This window comes from Physella acuta, unplaced genomic scaffold, assembly GCF_028476545.2.
Source record: "Physella acuta isolate Inbredline_101_S28 unplaced genomic scaffold, ASM2847654v3 ptg001299l, whole genome shotgun sequence".
Taxonomy (NCBI): Eukaryota; Metazoa; Mollusca; class Gastropoda; family Physidae; genus Physella; species Physella acuta.
Genome location: NW_026732814.1, coordinates 95,418 through 116,275, shown reverse-complemented (window position 1 = coordinate 116,275; position 20,858 = coordinate 95,418). Strand labels below are relative to the sequence as shown.

The window sequence follows — 20,858 nt, the reverse complement described above, 5'->3', positions numbered from 1 at the left end:
TCATTCGTGTTTATTTTTATACATTGATAAAAAATATATAATGTTTATTTAGTTGTTTTTTTAAATAGTTTTTAGTAGTTTTCAAAATGAGGTACATCAACTTTGTTGAATGTTTAGATATTATACAAAAGCAGTTCAGTAAGTTCATTGCACGAAGTTTGATTTATATCCGTCAATAGAAGCCCTTATATTTAAAATAGTCACAAAAACCTTATAAAGAAAGATGAAACTAACGTTGAGATACGGCTTTTCCATTAGTTTAGTTTAGTAAGCTTCATACATAATCTGTTTAGGTGGGATTTTTTTAAATAGTAAAGTGAATTACTATAATGATTATTCGAGTATAAAGTATAAGTATAAATACTAGATATAATAACGTAAAACTGAGGCCTGCCGACCAAAAGCTGCATACGCTGAAGTATAAATAAGGGTGTTGGCTAAGCTAACTCTGTCTAGCACTAATGAATAGCCAATTTGTCAGAAGCCTAAACCTAAATAACAGGATCCTATTGGTCGCCTTCCTAAATGACGGGGCCGTTTTGATATATATATATATATATATATATATATATATATATATATATATATATATATATATATATATATATATGTATATATATATATATATATATATATATATATATATATATATATATATATATATATATATATATATATATATATATATATGTATATATATATATATATATGTATATATATATATATATATATATATGGTGTGCTCCAACATAAGAGATGTATGGATAGGAGCCGTCAAGAGAGCTGTATGTTGCTTTGATATACGAGCAAAATTTGAGATACGCGGAACAAAAGGAGCGCGTTTCACAATATGTGAAAAAACCCGCAAAAGTTGTAAATGGTCGTGCATAGTAGCTATTTAATGACTCGCATCATTTCCGAAACATGCTGAACGGAAGGAAGAAGCATGTGTCCTTTGATTGTTGAAGGTGAAGAAAGAGTCGATCGTGATAAAGACCAGTGACGAAAAGGTCAGCTAAATTTAAAATGTTGTACAGAATTACTTAAACTTAATTTGTTCAGTCAAGTTTAACTAGAGTTCCATTCAGTTTATTAGAGATTGTAACAAGGGAGAGATTTAAAGTAAATTAACAGTGAGTGAGCTAACGAAGTGACGTTCCCTCGACGGTAATCTCAGAGTTCAGTATAGCATCGGAAATTATCCGGTAATGTGTGTTGAGTTTCGTAAACATTCGTTACTGTAAACCAAGGTTTATTTGACCTTTAAAATATAAATAAAAACAAGTGCATTAAATTAATGTTTTAACTTAATTTTAAGTTCAATTGACAGAAAATGTGCAACAATTACCTCTAGTAGATCTAATCTAGACCTTGAATTAAATATTATTAGTAATAAAGTCGAGTGCAGTAATTAATATTTTTTTAAGAAATAAAAAACACTTGAAGAAGATTTGCGACAACTAGATTCCTAGATCTAGAGCTAGGCCTAGTAAAACAAGACGATTAGATCTACTAATGTAGTAAGAAGGACAAGATAATGTGTCGTAGCAGCAATAATAAGCACATACACATAAAATAATTAGAAATACAAAACGATTAGCAAAACAGTATTTAAAATGCAACTAAAATAAACCTATGCTCATTTTTAAAACATGATGTATTAAAAATAATATGGCGCCAAATAAAAGATAGGCCTAGCTGACAGTACTTCCAGAGGCGTAGCGACCCTTCCCAGCGCCCGGGGACAAACTTTTCGATTTGCACCCCCCCCCCCCCTCGAGATTTCGATTTGCACCCCCCCCCCCCTCAAACTTTCGATTTGCACCCCCTCAACCTTTCAATTTATTTTTCCAACCCATTTTGGCGCCCCCTAAGGTCGGCGCCCGGGGACATATGCCCCCCCCCCCCGCTCCCCCCCCCCCTCGCTACGCTACTGAGTACTCCCAGTGGTTTCCGGAACGGCGGAATAGAATACGCCATGGTTTTTATGTTGTTTTTTTTACATGCTCTACCACTCCGGAATAATAACCGAAGCTATATCGTTAAAATACCCCCCCCCCTCCATTCACACCTATTCACACGCACACACGTAAACACAAATATTCTTACTCTAACCCGTACATGCACACACACACATACGTATACAGACATACGCACACACACACATACTTACACGTACATGTACACAAGTATTTGGTGCAAACACACTTACGTACATGCACGCGCCAGTGCGTACGTCGCATACATAAACACGTACACGACCTCATATAATAATAAGTAAACGTACACGTGTATGATTATGTACACATACACATTTTCGCTTAATATGCTGGTGAAATCTGCAGTTCATATGTTGATTTTATCTTAACAGCCAGGACCTGTTTAATTTTAGAGACTATCGGCTAGTGACTTTTTGAATGTTGGGTGACTGTATCACTAATATGTATAGATTTACTATGTACTTGTATAAATTTGAATAAATCAATTGCTATGAAAACTGTCCGAATTGCTACAACTACATACTGTAATAGTTTAATAGATTTAAAAAATCAATTGATGGCTACATAACACTGCTTAATATGCCATTTTACGAAAAACTTTTTAATTTGAGTGACTAATTCCTCCTGCTTGTCTATGTATGTGTCAGTGAACACGATAACTTGAATACCGTTTCAGTTATTTTTACAAAATTTTGTATGTAACTATTATATTAGATGTGTAATTGTTTTTTACTTTCTCGTATATACGAAGTATAGAGAAAGTCTTGCAATCGTGCAAAAAAAAAATCGAGATTTTTGCAAATCTCGACGTTTTACACCTCGCTGATACGGAAAAAACATAATTTTGCAATCTTGTCCGTATGTCTGTGTGTCTGTCTGTCTGTCTGTCTGTCTGTCTGTCTGTCTGTCTGTCTGTCTGTCTGTCTGTCTGTCTGTCTGTCTGTCTGTCTGTCTGTCTGTCTGTCTGTCTGTCTGTGTGTCTGTGTGTAAACACGATAACTTGAGTACCGTTACAGCTAGGTTGATGAAATTTCATATATAAGTATTTTATCAAAATCGTAGATCCGTATCAACCGGAAGTGGTACTTTTCCTACTTTGAATTTTTCAAAAGCCTATAACTTGAGTACTATTTCAGATAGATAAATGAAATTTCACATGTAAGTAAAAGATCTAATTCTCTACCTACTGTCAAATTTTGATTAATTTCCGTTGATTGAAAGTACTAATTTACGCTATTTCCGATTTCTCAAAAAAAAAAAAACGAATGTAAATTAATACTAATAATATTCCGCACTATTATGCTCGATTTAATTGGCGTTCACAGGTGTGCAATTCTTTTTCCTACGAGATTTTATTCTATTTTAAAAAGTTTAAAATTCATGTCTATATCCCGAGTTCCCATCCCCTGTTTTTTTATAAAAGAATATTCGAGAAAGTTTAGGGGAGATCGCTCCCGGTTTATTATTTTAAACCAAAGCGCTAGTGGGCCTAGAATCGCACTATTCCTGGGGGACCTTTTAGGAACTCTAACGTGGACAGTTGTTATGATTTTTGTTAACAGGGAAATAATCACACATTTTTAAGAATCCCTAATTACATACCTTTTTTTAAAAAAATCTAATTTTTATCTTTCTTTTTAGAACAGACCGCGCCCATAGAAAGCACCATCTTACTTACAGTAATGTACAGGGAACTGCCAGCATTAACAAATGGCGAGGTCGCAACACCCTCAGTGCCAGCATGGGATGTTGACATAATCCATCCCCCAACACCCGCAGTGCCAACATGGGATGTTGACATAATCCATCCCCCAACACCCGCAGTGCCAGCTTGGGATGTTGACATAATCCATCCCCCAACACCCGCAGTGCCAACATGGGATGTTGACATAATCCATCCCCCAACACCCGCAGTGCCAGCGTGGGATGTTGACATAATCCATCCCCCAACACCCGCAGTGCCAGCGTGGGATGTTGACATAATCCATCCCCCAACACCCGCAGTGCCAACATGGGATGTTGACATAATCCATCCCCCAACACCCGCAGTGCCAACATGGGATGTTGACATAATCCATCCCCCAACATCTGCCACACCACCACTGAACGGTACATTCTTGTCCAATGACTACTTCAGGGAAGAAATGAACTCGGCATTTAATGGTTTCAACTCTCCTCATTTTCTTCCACTGAACGCTGCAACAGCAACTACAGTAGCAAAACAAATCTACAGGGAAATAAACTCGGTATTTAACTCACCTGATTTTCTTCAACCGAACTTAGGCATGTTTCAATCACCAGGGTATGCAGTACCAACCCCAAAAATAGCATCGGTATCGTCTTGTGGCGCTCGTATAAATGAAGAATCAGATTCGGCACATGGGTATTCTAACTCACCGGCTTTTTGTAGACCGAATTATGGTAAGTTCCACTCATAAAATATGAATGACCGTTGATATTCTCAATGGATGCGTTTTTTTTCTGCGATGCACCATGTACCTTGTACTTGGTAATGCCTGATGCCCTCTGCCCCATATATCTTATGTTCCCATTCGATTGTATGCTCAGTTATGATACATATTTTGGTCCACTGTCGATTTCTTTATACCCTCACCCAACCTATTCAATCTGTTACTGTCCTTGTATGGTGCCACAGAACATTTTATAGTCTAACCTGTCTCTCTGTGTTATGAATTGGCCTTTACCATTTTTTTTTTAAATTTCGTTATTTAACTCGATCCACTTCTTTTATACCCCCCCCCCCACGCCCCCCCCCCCCCACTCGATTGGCGTTTATATCGCTGAGATACTCCCCAATCAATCTGTTGTGTACTAATTGTGTTGTGCTGCTATGTGATTGCACAGAGATCATATTCACATAACCCTCCGTTTTGATCAAAGTACTTTGATTTCCATTTGTTCAAAAGCTCGCTAAGACCTGTCCCCTATATAATTGCTTCCTGTACGTTTGTGATATTTATAATCATCCCTCTCCCTTACATTAGGATAATTATAATCACCCCTCTCTCTCTCTTACATTAGGATAATTATAATTGCTTCTCTCCCTTATATTATGATAATTATAACCCTCTCCCTTACATTAGGATAATTAGAATCACTCATATCCCTTACATTAGGATAATTATAATTGCTCCTCTCCCCAACAGTAGGATAATTATAATCACCCCTCTGGCTTACATTAGGATAATTATAATTGCTCCTCTCCCCAACAGTAGGATAATTATAATCACCCCTCTGGCTTACATTAGGATAATTATAATTGCTCCTCTCCCTTACATTAGGATAATTATAATCACCCCTCTCTCCTACATTAGGATAATTATAATTGCTCCTCCCCCTTACATTAGGATAATTATAATTACCCCTCTCCCTTACATTAGGATAATTATAATTACTCCTCTCCCTTACGTTAGGATAATTATAATCACCCATCCCTCCGTCATGAGGATAATTATAATTGCTCTTCTCCCCAACAGTAGGATAATTATAATCAACCCTCTGGCTTACATTAGGATAATTATAATTGCTCCTCTCCCTTACATTAGGATAATTATAATCACCTCTCTCCCTTGCATTAGGATAATTATAATCACCCATCCCTCCGTCATTAGGATAATTATAATTGCTCCTCTTCGTTACATTAGGATAATTATAATTACTCCTCTCCCTTACATTAGGATAATTATGATTGCTCCTCTCCCCAACAAATGAAATTTAAAACCACTTCTCTCACCTCTCTCTTCCCACACAACAAGACAAAAGCCATTTTGTTAAAGCTGGAAACAACAAACTGTTACATAACATTACACCATACCACCGCCGTACTTCACATAACACAATAACATATGTCTATCTTAGACTGTAATTTATAATTTGTTACAGTTACTGATATATTAAATATACTAATATATTGATTTGTTTAAATAAACGTTTGCAGAACAGCATTATACTGAGAGAATGCCACCGTTTCCCAGCAATCAAACGACGTAAGCCATCAGTAGTTATTTGAGTGGTAACTCATTTCATTTGTTTAGTGACTATTTAAGACCAAGTTTTCCCGTTTGGTGTTAATAGCTTGCTTTGTATAGACCTTCAAATGATTCAGATAATTCAGTCACTGGTGTATTTTTCTTCTTTCGTTTCTTTTAGGGAAAATGGTAAATTAAACGTTTTTTAGCAATTGTTTTATAAATAGAAGTTTAATCATCATTAAGCACTGTCAGCCATTTCCCAGGTGTATGGTTGATAAATAATATCTGGTAACTTGACATGCTTGATGAATTGTGGTTTATATAAATAGTAGTAAATAATCTTTTTATTTTGTATTTTAGCGAGATAACTGATGAGACCGAATTGTCCAACGCCATAGGTCAACTAAAGCACCTGTACGGCACTCAACCGACTTTTGAAACATCGTGTGAAGGACCGCCCCACAACAGACTCTACATTTGCCGTGTCACACTACACGGCAGGACGACAGAAGGTACGTGACGTCACGAGCAGGTTGCAAATAGGGAAAGATACAGACGTTATGAGAGTAGTTTCTATAAATAAAAAATGTGTTCTTCAGGAACAGCCAGGACCAGTAAATTGGCCAGCAGAATAGCAGCGGCAAAAATGTTGAAAGTAATGTCACCAGCTAAGGTAGGACTTATTGTCTGATGTCTCTCATCTACGATATCTTACTCTTCTTTCTCTGTAATATTTTAAAGGATTCCTTCCAACACAATTCAGTATTACTGAGTCAAAATGTTATGCGCCCAGTGTTTCTTCCAGGCATCTCTACACGGGGGTGGGGGTGGGGGAGGAGAAGGTACGGGACTCTACCGCCCCCTCCCCCCCCCCGAACGAAATGGAATTTATATAGAAAATATATACTTTTAACAGTGTCCGCCCCCCCCCCCTTCCCGAAAATTTCAAGTGCCCCTCTCGGAGAAAAAAGTTTGGAAGAAAACCAGTATGCGCCAAATTCAGCTTATTTTTCTTTCTAGATTTGCTTTCATAGCCTGTTTTTGTCCACCCTAGAACGATCATGCAAGACAGCAGTTGTTTGATTCTGGAGTTTTCTCTCCTAGATGTGTTGCTGCTGTTCCAGCTCACAAGCCACATCTGCCCGGGGGTCCGAACTGGACTTTTGGAGTCAGCAATGACAGCCTCTCTCGAAAAATTTATTGATTTAAATATTAGATAAGCCCCCCCCCCCTCCAAACCCCGCTCTTGATCTTACTCATGAATAATTTATGAGATAGAGGTAGGGCTAGAGACTAGAGATAGAAAGAGAGGTAGAGAGAGGGAGAGATGGGGAGAGAGAGGGAGAGAGGCTAGAGAGAGATGGAGAGATAGTGAGATAGGGAGAGTTGTTCTATTCCTTGTATTGTTTCAGGTCCCTGACCATACGGGCAGTAAAAGTGGAGCCTACAAGATCAGCTGTGAGCGGACTATAGTGCATGAAAAGTTTACAGTCACTGTGGACACAAGAGAAGAACAAATGGGTAAGGCAACCTTTAGAGCAACCTTTAGGGCAACATTTAGGGCCATCTTTAGCTCGTAATGTTTAAAGTTCTTATTGTTATAAGTTAACTACCTAACGTGAACGGATATACTCAGAGACTTAGAAGCATATTTACTTAGATTTAGAGAAAGACTAAGACTTAGAGATAACTTAGCGACAGATTTAGATTTAGAGATATACTTTGGAGGTAACATTGACACTTAGAGACAGGTTTAGATTTAGAGATAGACTTAGAGGTAATATTGAGACTTAGAGACAGGTTTAGATTTAGAGATAGACTTAGAGGTAATATTGAGACTTAGAGATAGACTGAGAGAGACCAAAGGACTGACTTAAAGACGGACTTGAACTTGGAGACTAGACTTACAGATAACCTTGAGACTTAGAGTCAGACTAACTTAGATTAAGAGACAGACGAAAATGGACTTAGAGATACATTCAAATGTAAAATATAACTGCCTTACTAAAACGTTCTTAATTGTGATAATTGATTTATTCCTTAGAATGTGAATAAGGGAGACAGATCACAAAAGTTCACCTGAATTAAAAATATAACTATATACATTATATATGGTTCACGTTCTATTATTTAATAAATGTTGCTGATCAAAACCACATTGGTGGTTGTGACCACACCCACAGTAGCGGTGTTTATCACACCCACAGTGGAGGTGCTGACCACACCCACAGTGGCGGTTCTGACCACACCCACAGTGGCGGTTCTGACCACACCCACAGCATAGGTACTGACCACACCCACAGCATAGGTGTTGATCACACCCACAGTATAGGTGTTGACCACACACACATTATAGGTGCTGCTCACACCCACAGTGGAGGTGCTGACCACTTCTACAGTATAGGTGTTGATCACACCCACAGCATAGGTGCTGACCACACCCACAGTATAGGTGCTGACCACACCCACAGTGGAGGTGCTGATCACACCCACAGTGGAGGTGCTGACCACACCCACAGTATAGGTGCTGACCACACCCACAGTGGAGGTGCTGATCACACCCACAGTGGAGGTGCTGACCACACCCACAGTGGAGGTGCTGACCACACCCAGAGTGGAGGTGCTGACCACACCCACAGTGGAGGTGTTGACCACACCCGCAGTATAGGTGCTGACCAAACCCACAGTGGAGGTGCTGACCACACCCACAGTATAGGTGTTGACCACACCCACAGTATAGGTGCTGACCACACCCACAGTGGAGGTGCTGACCACACCCACAGTATAGGTGTTGACCACACCCACAGTATAGGTGCTGACCACACCCACAGTGGAGGTGCTGACCAAACCCACAGTGGAGGTGCTGACCACACCCACAGTATAGGTGTTGACCACACCCACAGAATAGGTGTTGATCACACCCACAGTATAGGTGTTGACCACACCCACAGAATAGGTGTTGATCACACCCACAGTATAGGTGCTGACCACACCCACAGTGGAGGTGTTGACCACACCCACAGAATAGGTGTTGATCACACCCACAGTATAGGTGCTGACCACACCCACAGTGGCGGTGCTGACCGCACCCACAGTGGAGGTGTTGACCACACCCACAGAATAGGTGTTGATCACACCCACAGTATAGGTGCTGACCACACCCACAGTGGCGGTGCTGACCGCACCCACAGTGGAGGTGTTGATAACACCCTCTGGCACGCACCCACCCCTCCCACACCTTACCCTCAAATACCTCACAGAAATTACCCCGCCCTCATTCACACCTCGTCATCTCTGACAATAAACCAAAACAAGTTCTTTGAAAAACAGTCCTACCTTGTCAGATTTGGTTTAATATTAACACAGTTGACTTTAGCTGACCACAGGCTTTGTCCAAGTGAGTTGTTGTATGTAAGAACACTATGACACATTGTAACAACCTTGGGCCACTTTAACCTATCGAAGCTTAAATGACCAGGATTTGACCACAGTTTACCACAGTTTTGACCCCGCTGAGTTGTTTTAATACATGATATGCAACCAACAACAACAATCTCGGACCACGGTGACCTATCTTGGCTTAAATGAATAGGATTTGACCCAAGTTAACCACAGTCTTGACCCAAATGAGTAGTTTTCAAAACAAACAACAACAATCTCGGACCACGGTGACCCGCCTTGCGTTGCTTGACCAAAAGTAAATGAAGGCATGTTAGAAATGTTAGCCCACCCAAATCAAAACCATGTAAAACATGAAACTATTAACGGTACACATATCACTGTCTTGTCCCATCATGCACCAGTCTAAGATGTTACTGTAGCGGGCAGTGAACAACATCCACGAGGTAGGGACATACTTGGACCACACCTCTATCCGAGGTTGTCGCATCCGTACTCGTAGAGAAAGCGAGAAACTGGGCTTGTTTCCATTGAAAGCATGGAATCAATGAAGACGGTGGGTGTGGCGCGAGCGATGAACATTAGCGAAAGATGACATCCAGTGGCGTAGCCAGAAATTGGTCATGGGAGGGGTTCAAACATTTTTTCCATATGTATAAAACCATATATATATATATATATATATATATATATATATATATATATATATATATATATATATATATATATATATATATATATATATATATATATATATATAGGGTCATGAGTCCATGGGAGGGGTTATACCCCCTAACCCCCCCCTTGCCTACGCCACTGATGACATCAGTCTCCCCTACAGTGAAGTCACCCGATATTTCGGCGTTTTCTTGTCGGTCTAGATATGAACTGCCAAGCAGAGGCGTAGCGACCCTCCCCGGCGCCCGGGGACAAACTTTTCGATTTGCACCCCCACCCCCCTCGAGATTTTCATTTGCACCCCCCCCCCCTCAAACTTTCGATTTGCACCCCCCTCGAGATTTTGATTTGCACCCCCCCCCCCTCAAACTTTCAATTTGCACCCCCCTCAACCTTTCAATTTATTTTTCCAACCCATTTTGGCACCCCCTAAGCTCGGCGCCCGGGGACATATGTCCCCCTCGCCCCCCACCCTCGCTACGCTACTGCTGCCAAGAAAAACAAAACGCGACATCAATTCTTCTCGATAAAGTGCAATGTGCTGTTTAGATGTATGGTTGAACAGATGCACTGAGATATTAGCGAGCGATTGTACACATGTAATTTAGTTAACCATAAAGTTGTATTCCTTTGACAATAATATTTGTAAATTTTGACTTAATTTTATCATTTATATGTGCAATGTATTTTTTGCGAGATAAACGTCCGTAATTTGCAAAATGGTATAAATTATATTTATGCGACGGCGTGGCCTAGTGGTAGAGAGCTATACTTCTAGCTCGAAAGTCTCGAGTTCAAATTCAAGTCAGTAGAATGTCCCAGTCCACCCAGCTCTCACGTTAGGGAAAACAGAGCCGGCGGGTCATAGTGCTGACCAAACTGTCCCCCATATGTCGAGTTTCTATGAAACAGACGAACTCTACTTCATCTGCCCCTTGAATCTTGGCATGAACGGGAAAAGATGAGATAATGAGTGTTGAAATTTGTGTTTATATGGACCAACTAAAAGGAAACTTGTCACATAAAGTTGTATTGTTTGTACCATAATTTTTAACACTTAGATCTAGCAGGTTTTTTTTTTTAAATTATAATAAAACTATATATGTGTGTACATAACCCATGTGGTAAAACCACAGCTATGGACAAATCTCAGCGGTCAAGCACCTATGATCAAAGCTCTGCTGTGGTCAAACTGTATGGTCATAATACCTTGTTAACGACATTTGAAAACAAAATAAACGTAACTATTATAATGTATACATTATTGTCTGTTTATTCAGATTGTATGCATTTTCTTTTAATCCATTGATCTTAAAATAGCCAATACAAGATTTGAAGAGTTTGGTAGTTGTTTTCTAAATGAGGCATTTCAACTTTGTTGAATGTTTCAATTGTATATAACATCAGTTCGGTAAGTTCATTGAACAAAGGTTGATTTTTATGTCTCAGTAGACAAAACACTGTATAAAATAAGTTGGTATTTTTTTAATAGCTAATTGAATTTCTTGAAAGTACTTATTGAAACAATGATTTGGGTATAAATTCAGAGCCACCTGACAAAAGCTATTGTATGTTGTTGGCACATATAAGCTAACTGTTTCTTGTGGACTAGTATTTGTGATAGTTAACCGCATTTGTGGACTGTAAATACATGAGAGATAACTCAACTAGCATGGGAGGCAATAACTTCAATGAACTCAGTGGCAACATTACACAAGAAACATTTATTGGAAGACAGTAAAGTTAAAATTAAGCATCAGTTCAACATATTTTAACAAATGTCTTTAAAATTTGACATACAATGAAAGTAGCAGATAGACACTAGTACACAGGTAGGGCTGTCACAATCTTCTCCACATGATGAAAGTACCAGGTAGACACAGGTAGGGCTGTCACAATCTTCTCCACATGATGAAAGTACCAGGTAGACAGGAAAGGTGGTCACAATCTTCTCCACATGATGAAAGTAACAGGTAGACACAGGTAGGGCTGTCACAATCTTCTCCACATGATGAAAGTACCAGGTAGACACAGGTAGGGCTGTCACAATCTTCTCCACATGATGAAAGTACCAGGTAGACACAGGTAGGGCTGTCACAATCTTCTCCACATGATGAAAGTACCAGGTAGACAGGAAAGGTGGTCACAATCTTCTCCACATGATGAAAGTAACAGGTAGACACAGGTAGGGCTGTCACAATCTTCTCCACATGATGAAAGTACCAGGTAGACAGGAAAGGTGGTCACAATCTTCTCCACATGATGAAAGTACCAGGTAGACAGGAAAGGTGGTCACAATCTTCTCCACATGATGAAAGTAACAGGTAGACACAGGTAGGGCTGTCACAATCTTCTCCACATGATGAAAGTACCAGGTAGACAGAAAAGGTGGTCACAATCTTCTCCAACTTGATCCAATGCCTTCAAATAAAAGTAACATGAATAAATAAATTATGTGATCAATTTATAACAGTATCATTACAAAATCAAAATTTCATATTTATGAGCTTTTGAAGAGTATAAAGTCAATAAATAAATGTAAATATGTGTAGAGATTGATAAAAAGGATATTGTCTACTGTTACTGCTAATCAGAAATACAAGTTAAAATGTAGAATCTTAAGTATTTACCTGTATATATCAACAGAGCTTATAAACAGGTGGGGAGGTGGAGGGGTGTAGACATTCAACTACAGTTCTGCAGTAGGGTTCTCATGTTAACTGTAAAAAAAAAGTTTTGGGTTGAAAATACTAGCATATTTTATTTTTAAATTTTATTTCAATAATCCTTAGGAAATAAATCATGATTAAATAAGTGATAAATTTTTAAAAAGTTAATCTAACATCTTATTAAGTAACAGTATATATATTACAATACTTTGTCAATGAGTCATCAACTATGTGATAAGTTTAAAGAAATCTGTCCAATAGAAGTGGTCAAAATTTTGCTCGCAAGTTTCCACCCATGTTGGATCATATAGGAGAAAGGAAAATTTAAGGAAAACTTACTTGGGTACAATATAATGTTCCAGTAACAAAGTGGTCTGGATAAAGATGAGTTTCTGTACAGAAGGTTCTCATTGGTTCAGCTTTATGGGATGGCATGGTCAAATGACAATCATCAATTTTGGTTCCCTGGCTCAAATCTGTAGTACATCCAAGCAGCTCCTTAGAAGAGAGTAACGAAAACTAAGACAGATGGAAATTGTGCTTGCCACACAATCTCTTCAAATGCCAAGGTTAAAGAAGTTGATGAACTCTACTTCATCTGCCATATGTGGCTTGAACTCTACTCCAATGGAGTTTCTGTGGGGTTTTTTTTGGTTTTTTTATTTTCTTCTAGTTTGAGAAATTAAATTATAGCAAATGTAATCAAGTAGCCTAGGTTTTTGTAGGCATAATTTTACATGCTAGTAGTCAAAAAGACATACAAATAAAATTAAATAGACTTATTTATTTTGTAATTGGAGTTGGACTCCAAGAAGAGAAAAGATTTCGCATATTTAGGTAGCATTGCCACCTCTGAAGGAGACTGCTTTATAAAGCCGAAAAAGCCTTTGCAACCATGCAAAATACATGGCAATCAAAAAAAATCTCCAAGACCAAATGCAGACTTTTCAAAAGCAATATCCTTAGCATTCTACTGAATGCTGGACAGTAACAACAAGCGGATTACTGGACTTTTTTCAAACTAACTTGTGAAGCATAAAAGGTGTCCAATTGCCTAACACCATTTCAAATGCTAGACTACTAGGAGAGATGGAAATGGAAGCAGTTTCCTAAATAATTGAAAAAAACAATGTGGCACAGGATGGGGCACGTCCTTGAATGAATCCAGAAGGTATTGCAAGAATGGTGCTTAATTGGATGCCTCAAGGAAAAAAGAAAGCAGGGTGGGTCAAGGAGGGGAATGGTGGGGAAGCAGCTGGATGAAAGGAAAAATTGCTGGTGAACAGCAAGAAGTGGAGGGAGGTTTCTGAGGCAGCTCCATGTCTTATGCACAAAAAGGAAAAACTGATATGTAATTGGGATTGAGAGAAAATAATGATCTCTGGTCTAAATTTAATAAAATGTTAATTAGTTTAACCTTTCATACAGTCAACATTATGTTATCCCTTATAGAAATAGTTATGTTTTTTTTTTAATTCTACTACCAGCAATGTTCCTGAGAAATATCTCAAATCAAGTTCTGTATTGCTGAAGGTGAGGGGTCAGTTTTGACATCAGTTCCATCACATTGCAAAGTGTAAACTAGGTGTCACATGATACACATTTAAAGGGAAGAAAAGACATTTTTCTTAGTCATACGACCACACCAAATTATGTTTTCTTAAAATAACGTACTTCATTTGTATTGCTACAACTTCATTATTATATTATAAAAGATGATATATAGAGAGAAAAACTGCACTTAGTCATTGTCACCTTGATAAATTATAAAGGGTTAATTTTTGTACATAAATTAAAATTGATAACTTAAAAATTGTTTTTTAATCAATGTTAGTTTAGAAGTCATTCATAAATGTTAAAATCAAAGGGAATAGATTGAACTTTAGGGTCATGTGTAAACAGAGGGGTAGAGGTCAAAGAGAGTGTCGTCACAATATCTGACTGATCAATGTGACCCAGCATCTATATATACAATTCTCTTCTGGGAGCCGTTAGGAAACAAGCTGCAAGCGCGCCTTACAGTCCCCTCTTTTCCTCTCTATCGCTACCCCCCCCCCCACCCCCTCACATGGTCTGGTGAGCTGTGGTTCACGCTGTTTACATTTTGCAATCATAGAGACGGGTTTGGTGACGGCTATTAGGGGCAGATAATTTAGTTTGAAACTATTTTAAACTTAGAGGAGGTAACTAAGAGGAGGCTGCTTTCACGTGGGGGGGGGGGGGAGGGGTGTTTAGTGTTTTTAAGCAAATATTTTCAGTGGCAGCATTGGTACTGTCGAATTCACAAATTATAAATTACTGAAAAGTAGAAAAAAAAAAACTAAATAGCGGCGTATGATACGGAGCGGGTCGGCTCGTATTGAATATTTTTTAAGTAAGTTGCTGTTTCATAAAACAAATATTGCATTTGGGTGTAGCAGTTTTGTGTGCCATTATTTTTGGACGAGGGTGTCTAGTTTCTTTTTAACAACTTCTTACAAGGTTGATGTCATTTATGGACAGACCCTAAAGGCTGAGTTTTAAGATTTGGGTAAGATAAAATAGTTGCGAACAATGTATTAAGTTTGCTATTATATTAGGATAGATTTTGATTTTCTGATTAAATGTGGGCTCTTCAGAGTTAATGAGGGTTAAAAAAGTAGCAATATTGACAGGTTGGGGTTTATCTAATAATATTGGGTTTTTTAATGTACAAATAAAGCAAATTTAAAAAGAAATTAAAAAAATAATAAAAAACAAACAGACGCAAATGTGGTCTGACACACACCCTCACTACAATAAAGATGATGGATATTATAATTTGACACGAAAACAACAATACATAATCTTTCGACTTAGAACAGGCCATAACAGACTAAATCAACACATGCATAAAAAACTAAAGGTTGGGTGTGGTGAAATGTGCCCTTGTGGCAAGGCCCCGGAAAATACGGAGCACGTCCTTCAAGACTGTTCATTAAATAGCCAGGTACGATCCAAACACTGGCCCCTATACACCCCACTCAAGGAAAAACTATGGGGCACCCGCTGATCTGGAGACCACAGTCTAGTTCATACACGAAATTGGGCTTGTTTAAATCCTCCGTCATATACTAAATTAAGAAAGAAGAAGACCCATAAAATAGTATGGTGAATAGCCTTCTACGCTATGCAGAGAGTTATTGATTGAAAATTCAGTCATTAGAGCTGAACAGAGAGACAATGTGTATAAGGAACATATTTTGGATAATTTAGGGAAGTAGGTTAACTCAGATTGGGGAGGCTGAAGGGTCTACCATTTTGTTTTGCTGATAAATAATCCACAAGTTTATTTGCGAGTCTGTGAATTTCAATTTTGATTACTTATGAGAAAGCAAATTTTATTCATTAACATGCTGAATAAAAATGTTCTTTTACTGTTTACATGCATAGCTTGAGAATTGCGACAAAAATCCAAGATAAATAAATCTAGTGATTAAAGGAAAATAGGACAGAGTTTAAAATTGCCTTGGGTTAAGGTGCATTAGTTTCCATTTAGTCAGTGTTGAACTACAAAGATAAGACAAATATGAATTGTATATTAGTGGTAGATGAAGCTTTCATTTGAATTTCTGACAAAATGTTTTGGATTTCTGCTAGGCTGGTTTTAACTTTGCAATGCAACAGATGTAACAGATGGTTTTCATGTTACTGCAGTGTTTATTTATTGTGTTTATTGTTAGGTTTTTTTAAATACTGGATTAAAATTGACCCAAGGATTTACATTAAATTTACATGTATAATCTTAAATTATCCAACCACTTTTCTTTTTAAATACCAGTATACAGAGTAAATTAAATGAGTAATGTAACTAAAATTATGTAGAAGTATGTCCCTGACATAACTTCCCTTAATTGTTTGTGTGTTGTGTGTTCGAACAACAGCTACACTCTATTTGTGCATATTTGTAGCCCTTGGTTGAGTGAATTTACCTAGAATGCTAAGTGTTCACAAGAGAATTGACAGTTGACAGAGTTGTGGACGAGTGTGCTGTGGTGTTAACTATTGTTGTATCTTATTTTTCCCACGTTTTCTTTAACTTGCTTTCGCGTCTGTTTGTTTGTTTGTTTGTTTGTTTGTCAATCCATCAAATCTTGCGATCGAAATTTCGGGCATTTTCTACTTTTTAGTGCAATCAGAAAACGTGGGTTTTTAAAAAAAATTTTTAATGATAATTATTTGTATTATCTCTTGTATTAAACTATTTTTTTTAATATCAGCATTAGTATTGTCAAGTCTGTTGTTGTGCTATATTTTGTGTTGTCCAGCATTATTATATGAGACAGATGCTAGATGGCTATACATTATTAGTTTTTATCAAAAGTTATGTTGAAAGTAAAAGTAAAAAGTTGATAGCATCATTGCATGTATAGCATTTTATGATGGATGAAACCAAATAAACACAATAGTCTTTTATATGGAGATTATATTGATCTATTATTAGACTGGGGTTTGTTTAATAAGTACCAAGCGTGAATTCTATTGTATTTCATCACTTTATTGACCACTGAAACCTACCTAGATCTATAGTGAATTGATATAATTAAACCCATGCAGCAGCAACTAGACCCATGTAAAAATTTACTTCAATTCTTCTTCATTCTAAATTATTATGTTGGATAGGATTTCCTACACCACAATGATACCACATTTCAGCATTTTATGGGCCATTTTTCCCATTGATTTCAGCCTGATTTTCTTTCTAGATTTTATTCCATAGCCTTTGTCCATCCACAAATATACTATAAGGCAGCAGCTGTTTGATTTTGGAGTATCTCTCTCCTAAATGGGTTGCTGTCTCTTGCTAATGAGCCTCGATTGCATACGGTTTGGAGTAAACTGACACGCCCTGCCCGACCATGCCTATCCTTTATTCTGTCAAACTTCAGTGTTTCTGATGGAATCTAACTTAGAAGCTATTTTACTACACCTCACATAACATTTTAATTTGCCGATATAAAGATGTATCTTCATTATTTCTCTATTTAACATTAACAAATGTGATACTATTAAACCAGATAGCCACCAAAGTAGAAAAAGCCTTTTACAAAATTGTCATGTAATAATTTTATCATGTGCGAAGGATTGGAGAAGACAATACTAAAACTTTCATTCAGAGCTAAGCAGTCTCAATCACAGTTGATTTCTGATATTTATAACTTTTTTTATAAGACTTTTACTGGAGTAGCATGAGGAAAGATATTTTAAATCAAACAAAATTCAAACAATCCCTTTTTGCAACCATGCATCAATCTTTAATAGCGAAAAATTATTACTTAGATTAGGGGTGTCAAACTGATTTTTAAAAACGGTCCCAGAGCTTTTTTGAAAGTTGCTATGTCAAAAACTCATCATTCTAAGATGATGTGGTCACTAAATTTGTTCATATATCTAGTAAAAAGTAACAAGTATGCCTATAACAAGTACGTTTGAAACGTGTATGATCAGAAGAGTGCAGGGGTTTACAATCTGTCGAAAATGCGTCTTTTTAAAAAAAATTTAATAAACAAATTACGACACCTACAGTAGATCTGGGTACACAGAAATAAAGAATAACCATAGCTCTTAACAGGTAAACAGTCTTTGTGTCTGTGACTAATTTATATGCGATCAAATAGTGGTTGGAGCAGTGCTAGGGTCATATAAAAAAAAAATTTTGCTGAAATAATTATAAGTCTCTAGAACCAGTAGTACATTTGAAAGTAAGAACATTTATTTAAAATGCCTCAGTCGATGTATCTTTGTTATAAATTTGTATTTATACATAGCTGATTCTACTATTATTGCGATATGGAAGGGCTACACCAAAATAAACTTGCTTATTAAATACAACTATGTTAGCTAAATATAAAATAGACAATCATGCTAGTCTTGGATTCTCACCCTTAGTACCTTAACCCTTTGAGCCCGACAAGCCGGAAAACCGGCTTCAAGATCAGGCTTACATGTCCGAAAAGTCCTAGGGGCTGGTATACCGTCTAATTAAATATAATTAGCGGGGGACTGAATAAAATGGTGCATATGTCTTTTTAGTGCAGGATTATGATTCTAAAAATAGATTTTGGGAAAAGTGAAAGTATTTGCATTTTGTAAGATGTGAATCATTTCAAGGACGCAATCACTGCATATTTACAAATCGATTCTATACATCTGTCAATTTAGCTGAGTACTTGTTGGATATACAATGTACAAGGTTATGTGGTAGAGCATTGACAAACAGTAAACAGTTTCCAAAGCAACTTGTGACAAAGAAAATGGATCGTGGTACTCATAACATGTTCAATGGCAAAACCGCTACTGTGTGGGATGATAAGAAGCCTATTTACTTTGTATGTACAAAGTAAATCAAAGATACGGAGGTAACTGTGCTATGCTATGACAAAAAAGAAGGGAAAACAATTCCAATGTAGTGTCCAGCATATAATGCTTATGTGGGAGGGACTGACAAAAACAATCAAATGACCAAGCTACAATAATCAAGGCGCCATTATAAATGGCCGCGGCGTTTGATGGTGAAGTTTTTTATGTGGAGTGCCTACTATGCTTACATAATTGAAAAAGTGTACAAACCACAGAATCCACCTGGAAAAAATCATGTAACTTTTCATATGTTTATTGACAAACTCTGCCACGAATTAGTTGGAACATATAGAGGAAGGGTTGTTCAGTTAGGAAGGAGAACTTCATAAGATGAAAGATTGACCAATGAAGGTAATATCCCAGAGCACTTAACTGAGCAACCACCAGGAGCAACAAGCAACAACAGATGTGTGGTCTATTTGGAAATCTACAAGCGAACGAAAAGAGCAAATCCTAATTCCAAGGACAAAGACTTGCCAAAATGAAAAAAACTGTTTACTGGTGCAAAACATGGAAAGTTTTTCTTTGCATTGGTTCGGCAGTGATAACTGTTTTGAAAGTTATCACACAAAAGTGGACTTCTGGCGATGAACTAGTATGGCCAGGTATCAATAATAACAAAACAATTACTAAATGTAAATTTGTTTCTTCTATGTTCTATCAAAACAATAATTATGTGTTCGTTCTATATACATTATGTTCATGCACTGTAAAAAAACAATAAGGAATTTCAGAACCTTGCTGAATTGTTGTTTGATCCTGAGTCTGGATACCAAATTTGGCTTGTTTATCTCAAACGATTCAAAAGTTATAGGCTTTTGAAATTATCCAAGATGCCGGCAACTCGCCATCTTGGATTTGTAAAATAAAGAATTTCTAAATCTTGCTGAATTGTTGTTTGATACGGAGCCTTGGTATCAAATGTGGCTTGATTATATCAAACGGTTCAAAAGTTATAGGCAACGCTAGAAGCAGATAAGAGAAATTGGTTTGGGCCTGGGAGCTCAGGAAATGGGAGAAATTAGATTTCAAGCTACACATGTACTATTTAGTTTAAAATCTTCGCTAAAACCCTAACCATCCATGAACTTGGTGGGGTTTTCTACTTTAAACTATACCCATATATTGTTGACAATGGTGACGAAATGTATGATCATGTGACCTTTAACATTTAACAGATAAAAATATTCAGCTTTTCTAAAAAGATTAGAAAAATATGTTGTTATTAATTTTCAAAGTACCCTCTGTCAGAAAAGACAAAAATATTTGAACTAAGCAATCAGAAAAAATTAGACTCCGATATAAAGTGACGTGGGGTTTAGTTCATCTAACGAAGCTGAAAAATTACGTGGAAGTCTAATCCTTGAAGGGAGTTATAGCTTTAATAATAAAAATATACTGAAGAAATAGACTATAAAAACTAGATACACACTGGTTTATTAAGTACCTACATGTTTTTATTTTTTTACTGAACTATCAAGCCTCTAAAACCTGCTAACATCAATTTAGAAAAGCTTGGTGGTGCTTTGTTAACGAAGAAAACGGCCATTTTCTTCTACCAAGCCTAGAGCTATTTTAGTTATTGCTATAGTGTGTTTTGTTGAGCTCGGCCTTTTTTGACCATGCTCAGAAATGATAAACAATTTTAGTGTTTTAACAACAATAAAAAACAACTTTCTGAAAATGCTAATAAAAATTTTACACAATGTCAGAATCACTTGCTAATTTTCAAATTTCTCAGT

The 20,858-nt window shown here is 37.2% G+C and overlaps 1 protein-coding gene and 1 long non-coding RNA gene across 2 annotated transcripts in view; one reads left to right on the top strand and one right to left on the bottom strand.

The window, feature by feature from the left end:
- Positions 1 to 913: 913 nt before the first annotated feature.
- On the top strand, positions 914 to 8,098 carry LOC131958199 (uncharacterized). The gene is made up of 7 exons (XM_059323077.1): positions 914 to 1,010; positions 3,642 to 4,421; positions 5,959 to 6,007; positions 6,353 to 6,504; positions 6,592 to 6,665; positions 7,405 to 7,513; positions 8,037 to 8,098. Exons 2-7 carry the CDS (start codon positions 3,683 to 3,685, stop codon positions 8,045 to 8,047), a joined length of 1,134 nt encoding a protein of 377 aa, XP_059179060.1. The 5' UTR covers positions 914 to 1,010; positions 3,642 to 3,682; the 3' UTR covers positions 8,048 to 8,098.
- A 3,311-nt stretch (positions 8,099 to 11,409) lies between these two features.
- The window catches only part of LOC131958198 (uncharacterized), a 33,841-nt gene continuing 24,392 nt past the window's right edge, over positions 11,410 to 20,858 (bottom strand). The window contains exons 2-4 of the long non-coding RNA XR_009389206.1: positions 13,078 to 13,236; positions 12,700 to 12,789; positions 11,410 to 12,490 (exon numbers count right to left, since the gene is read on the bottom strand). This is a non-coding gene — a long non-coding RNA (uncharacterized LOC131958198). The remainder of the gene's footprint in view (positions 12,491 to 12,699; positions 12,790 to 13,077; positions 13,237 to 20,858) is intronic.

Coding starts and splice junctions, on each gene's coding strand:
- LOC131958199 (XM_059323077.1), top strand. CDS start 3,683: ATGTACAGGGAACTGCCAGCATTAACAAATGGCGAGGTCGCAACACCC. Junction 6,505..6,591: donor ACACGGCAGGACGACAGAAG/GTACGTGACGTC, acceptor TGTGTTCTTCAG/GAACAGCCAGGACCAGTAAA. Junction 6,666..7,404: donor AAGTAATGTCACCAGCTAAG/GTAGGACTTATT, acceptor GTATTGTTTCAG/GTCCCTGACCATACGGGCAG.